Source organism: Chenopodium quinoa, unplaced genomic scaffold (genome assembly GCF_001683475.1).
Source record: "Chenopodium quinoa cultivar QQ74 unplaced genomic scaffold, ASM168347v1, whole genome shotgun sequence".
Taxonomy (NCBI): domain Eukaryota; kingdom Viridiplantae; phylum Streptophyta; class Magnoliopsida; order Caryophyllales; family Amaranthaceae; genus Chenopodium; species Chenopodium quinoa.
This window is the reverse complement of record NW_018743858.1, coordinates 2,627,450-2,633,802: the sequence shown is the minus strand read 5'-3', so window position 1 is coordinate 2,633,802 and position 6,353 is coordinate 2,627,450. Positions and strand designations below refer to the sequence as shown.

The 6,353-nt window shown below is 35.3% G+C and overlaps 1 protein-coding gene across 1 annotated transcript; it reads left to right on the top strand.

The window, feature by feature from the left end:
* The first annotated feature begins 2,537 nt into the window (after positions 1-2,537).
* On the top strand, positions 2,538-4,031 carry LOC110686326. The gene is made up of 3 exons (XM_021862915.1): positions 2,538-2,610; positions 2,709-3,181; positions 3,414-4,031. Exons 1-3 carry the CDS (start codon positions 2,538-2,540, stop codon positions 4,029-4,031), a joined length of 1,164 nt encoding a protein of 387 aa, XP_021718607.1.
* Positions 4,032-6,353: the final 2,322 nt, after the last annotated feature.

Genomic DNA, 6,353 nt, shown 5'->3' with positions numbered 1-6,353 from the left:
ATAAATTTCCAGTAATATATACACTCTTTAAATCACTCATAAACCCTCTAAAGTAAGCTAAAATTTAATTTAAACCCATACTTTTATTCCCAATCAATGGGTAATTAAAAATCCTTTCAAGAAACATAATTATAGCTTATATATTACAGTTTTATTAAATCATCTAAAATTGCTGTAATTGTGTTTTAAAAACTTATTTCAATAATTTAAATCACCCACAAACAATTTCCATCAATATACATAAACTTAGAAACCTAGGGTTTATAATTTGGGGCTTTTTAATTCAAAACTAAGTCTGAAAATTTATATAAAAAATAATTATTATCAAATATCATAAAAATCATCACAAAACCCAAAAACAATAATTAGATAAAGGGTGGAATTAATTAAAAATCAAAAGAAGAATTTTTTTTCTTTTCATTGAAGGTGCGCGCACAGCACCACCACGGCAAGGCTGCCGTCGCGCTTGCCGGTCAGTGTTGTTGCTGCCGGCACTCGCTGGTGGTGGCACTTGGCGGGTGGTGGTTGTGGTGGTGGTCGGCCGGTGGTGGTGGTGTGTGGGTGGTGACGAAACAAAATAAAAATAAAGGGGAAGGGGAAAAATTAAGGGGAAAAGAAAATAAGAGGAGAGAGAGAGTTTACCTTTGGGTATTCTCCACCTTGGGCAAAGTTTGGTTTTGCTCATATGATGGGTATTTATATCCTCTCTCTATAACCCTCCAACTTAAAATTCCTTTACTACCCTTAATGATTCCTTTCCTATTCAAACTAGTATTTTGACTTTCCTTAAAAACTCGTTGACTTTAAAATTTCCTTTTATAAAATAATATGCCCCAAAGTTTCCAAATCATGAAATAAAATATTTTCAAGATTGTTAAGTAATTAAAAATAGGGATATTCTCAATGGTAACCCCCTACAATTGCTACGCACCAACGGTAACCCCCCTTTTTTTGGATTATACGAAATGACCATAGTTATCTTTTTTCTCCTAATGATGACATTAATGATGGTGTTTTAACATAAAATTAAACCATGGTTAACCAAAATATCCAAATGACAAAAATGCCACCTTTTATTTGACAGATTTTATTTTAAAAAATAAAATAAAATAAAAAACCCTTATCTCTCCACCAGCTCGCTAGTCCACCACTCCCCTTCCCCCCACCAAGCTAACTTTCCGGCTTCCCCTACCCCACCAGACCAGCTTGCTCTCCTCCATCTTGATTTTCGGCGCCTGTCCCACCCTTCCTTCCAGCAGCCATGGATTCTCCCCTTGCCCCATCTAGGTCTTAATTGGAGTTCAAGATTGAAGATGTTCTTTACCAAATTGCTGCAATTAAAGCCCCCAGAATTGTAGTAATTGGGTGCTGAATTGCTGTTTACGGTGAATGGACGGTGAATTGGTGGTGAATGGGCGGTGAATTAGTGGTGAATTGGTGGCTGCAGGTAGCGAATCGGTGGTTGTTGTTGCTTGTGCTGCTGTCATTGTTGTTGCAGCGTTAGGGGGGTGAGTAGAGGTTGCTAGGATGCGCCTGTGGCAGGGCGTTGTTGTAGAAGGTGATGTCACGGGCTGCAGGGGTGGAGCAGGGGGGTTGCTTTGGTGTTTGTTGTTTCCGTTGATTGGAGAGTTGTGCAGCTAGGCTCCGATCGTCTTGTTAATTAACGGTGGGATATGGCTAGTGATGCTATGGCTATTGAGATGGAGGTGTGAATTGTGAGGCTGCTGCAGTGACTGGGTGGGGGCATCGGGTTTATGGAATGAGAGGAGGGTGGGGCGGGGGAGGCTGGGCATCGCCGGCGTCGGCCGGGAGTGGAGGGTGCTTGGCGCCGGTAGGAAGAGAGCTGGTGGCTGACTGGCTGGTGGGTGGGAGAGGGTTTGGGTTTTTTTTATTTTTTATTTTTTTTATAAATATTTTTATAATTATTAATTATTAAAAAAAAACTAACCATAGTTAATTTTAATGACTATTTTATGTTAAAACACCATCATTAATGTCATTTTTAGGAGAAAAAATAAAATTAGTGTCATTTTGTATAATCCAAAAAAAGAGGGTTACCATTGGTGCGTAGCAATAATAGGGGGTTACCATTGAGAATATCCCTTAAAAATACACCTTTAATTAAAATAATTATTTTTAAATTAATGAAACACCATAAATAATTCATTTCGAATTATTTAAATACTTTAAAAAATACTTATTTAAGTTAAAATTCATATAAAAATACAGGGTATTACAGTATATCCCTTAAATAATGTATACCTTAAATGAAGATTGTATATTGTTAAGGTATAAATGTTTACATTTTCAAAATAAATTATTGTATACTGTTAAGGTATAAATGAATAATGTATACCATAAATGAATATTATACCTTAAAAATACTTTTCGTTTATTGTTACTCATATAAGTATGTTCTATATATAATGTATACTTATTTTGACCTATTTTATTCTTATTTTTATATTGTATACCTTAAAAGCCTAATTAATTAATGTTATGCTTTCTAGGAAGCTAGTGTTTGCAATTGGCCTAAAATGACAATAGTTGAATATAACTCAAATCTATACAAAATACGAGCTACTAGTCGTGTAACTGTTATAATCCTATGTGCTATTATTAAATGTTGATCGTTGTTTCTAGTCTTGTTATTTGGTTCATTCTGATACTTAAGGTTAGTGGATTTTTTTTTTTTGTCATATTTACAGTTAAAAGGTCTGCTTTAGCTGCTATATCTGACATTTCACACATTGTGGACTTGTTGCTTGAAAAAGATGACTCGTCAGCCTATGCAAGAGATTCCGATGGCTTTACTCCTTTGTTGAGAGCGGTTCATAGTGATCTATTAGGAATAGCTATGAGAATATTATACCATTGTCCCCAATCAATAAAACAATATGACTATGAAGGTCGAAATATATTTCACTGGATAAAGTTTCGACGTAATGATGATAGAATCAGAGAGTTTCTTAAAGTTGTTCCACATATGGGGGTTTTCATTAGAAGCAGTGATAATAAGGAAGAGATGCCATTACACCTTGCTATAAAGAACAACGAATTTGGGACCGTAAAGTTTTTATTGGAAAATTTGGATGAGCTTAAGGGATGGTGGAATATACTGGATTATAATATGAGGATAGTTCCTGATTTACTAGCCATAACCCAAGACATTCCTCGTTGGGTAAGTATGTGTTTTAATATAATTAATATTACATAGAATTTATGTTTCAAGGTTACATTAATATTTATGATGTGATTGTTTTGGGGGAAAGTGTTTTCAATTCTAAGAATAAAAAATCAACGTTAATATATAATTTTAGTGTTTTATATAGTCAATAAAAATTATATGAATTCCTTTCTCCTTAACAAAATATGAAAATAAGTTGATTATTTATCTTGAATTTTGGTTTCAGTTTCTAGATTTCTTTTCTTCAAAATTTTCCGAACTACCGAATGAACTTGCATGGACCGCTGGTAGAAGTTTATATGGTATCCATAAGAAAGAAATAAAGGAACACATGAGCTCACTTGGGTTGGTGGCTGCCTTACTTACAACATTAACATTTACAGCCGCATTTACTCTTCCAAGAGGGAGTAATGACGAGAATGGAACTCCAGTTTTAGCGAAGAAAGTTATGTTTAAGGTCTTTATGTTTTCAGATTTATTGGGGATGTGCAGCTCCATTATGGTCTTATTCTGCCTTATATGGTTTCTTACAACATCTCATATTTGTTCAAGCGAGGACCTATTGCTTGTGGATATGACCATCTGTTTGTTGCAAGTATCATTCTATTCAACTCTAGTAGCGTTCATGGCGGGTGTATATGTAACAACTTATTCCTCTAACCCCTCCTTAGCTATCTCCACTTGTGTGCTTTGTAGTGTAATTATCCTATTGATGAGGAAACGTCTTGTCGTGGCATTCATGTTAAAAGCCTTTCTCATCATTTATTTCCTCACTGGGATGTGTGCTCGTGCTATTACTTTAACTATTAAGAAGATTTCCACGTGCTTGAGATTAAGGCGTTGAACATAAATGCGTTAAAGACTGATGTCTTATCAAAGCGTCTTGTCAAGTGTTCGGAATTCAAGGCTTATTTTGACATATATTTGTAAGTTTTGGAACATTTGTATAATAAATTGAGCTTATTTATCATATATGAAGTTTATGTTACACCAGGGTTTGAGGAGGATTAGTATAACAGGTATACATAGTGTTAATGCAAAGCAAATGGAAACAATCAATCAAAGCCTTAATCTCCCAAGTGGGGTTGGCTACATTAACCAAAAGTGATAATTCTGTATATTCATCCACAAAAATCTTCCTCTTACATCCCTTACGATCAAATATCTCATCCTCATTTAAATTCATAGACTTCATATCCTTCCAACTCCTTCCAACGAAATCATTTTTTGTCTTCCTCTACCTCGCTTAACCTCTCCCTGATCCCACTCTTCCACTCTTCGTACTGGTGCACCCTAGGGTCTCCGTCTTACATGCTCCAACCAACGTAGGTGATTTTCCTTTAGTTTGTCTGTAATGCTTGTGACATCCACTTCCTTGTGAATAACTTCATTTCTGATTCAATTTCTTAGAGTGTTCCCGCACATCCATCTTAACATGCGTAATTTCCTAACCTCTATCTTTTTAATGTACTCATTCTTAAAAGCCTAACATTCTGTACCATAGAGAAACATGTAGGGATTTAGGTACTCTTAGCGGAATTTCATGAATCATATTCATACGCACCTAAAATAAGATCGCATGCATAACACACAAGAATCACATAATTATACCTTTGAAGCATGATTTCCACGGAGCAAGTTGATTAACAATTAGGGAGAGAATAGAGCCCCAAGATTTGATTCTCTACTTAGTCCACGAGATTCAAATTTAATGAACCGTCGGCATTACCACCACAGTTTCTTTCTAGATTCCTTAATGGTTAATTACCCGTTAATTCGTAGCATTAACTATGCCTACATTAAACATTAAGGAATTTTGCATGGACTAATTTTGTTGGGGATGCTTGTTAATTATTCTGCTTAACTAATTATGTATTGTTTCTAATTACGTAAGCTAATTTGAAAGGAACACTTTTTGGGGGATGCTTAGGAATTGTTTATCTGAAGTCAAACTAATTATGTATCTAATTGGAAAGAATTATTTTCCCATGATTGTTATGCAATTTCTTAACAGTTTGTTATTCGTGACTTTTGCTAATTTACTTGGTAACAAAATTTTAAAATTAAGATGTGATCAAGAGGAATAGAGTGTTTGTATATATTTTCTAGCTATTTCTTCTTTGTATTGTATTTACATACTGCTTTGTCTTGTAGTGTTAGAGGACAACTATCCTAGTGAGTCATCAGCAAGATCTTTCTAGGAATTGAAAACCTAGTAGTATATATATGTGTATGCTATAAATATGGGCTGAATAATACACACATATAATCCTTGAGCTGCCACTTTCTCTCTGCTTTCTTTGTCATTCACTCTCTTGCATTCATAACATTCTTGAATATCAAGGCATACTTTGCCTTCATGGTATCAGAGCTTTGGTTCGACACAGCAAGAGTTTAGTGAAAGTAAAGATCATATCTTTTCTAGCCTGCAATATCACACTCCAAAGTTCAAACCTTTCTACAAAATCTCACCCTATAACTTTTAAAGTTCAAATCTTTAACCTAGGAAATGTCGAAGATCTCGCTAGCTGATATGCAAAATCCACTTTATCTCCATCCTAGAGATGGGCAACACTTTGTATCAATGGAGAAACTGACAGGGGAAGGTAACTGTAGAGAGTGGAGGAGGTCCATGGAGATTAACTTGGCCTCAAAGAGGAAGCTGGGATTTGTTACCGGTCCGATAAAAAAGGATACAGGTGATGATGTGAAAGCAAATCAGTGGGATACATGCAATAGAATGGTGATAGCATGGTTTACAAGCAACATGACAGACATTGTGAAAAAGTCTATAATAATGTTTCTTGACTTTGGATCTGAGATCTGGATAGCTTGAAACCAGATTCTTGCAAATAAATGGTGCTTAAAAGTATAAGTTGAACAAAGAAGTGTATGAAATCAAGTAAAATGGTGACTCTATAAGTGAGTATTACACCAAAATCAGATCTTTGTGGGCAGGAATTGGTAGTATGAACATATTGACACCTATCACAAGTGTGACATCTGATATCAATGCATTTGTGAATGCATTGAATTTGCAGAAAGAAGAGTAACCGTCGTTTCAATTTCTAAATGGACTTGATGGTGAATATACTGCTCAAAGAAGCCAGTTGTTGATGTAATCACCACTACCTAGTTTCAAAGCAGCTCGTGCCTCACTACTGCA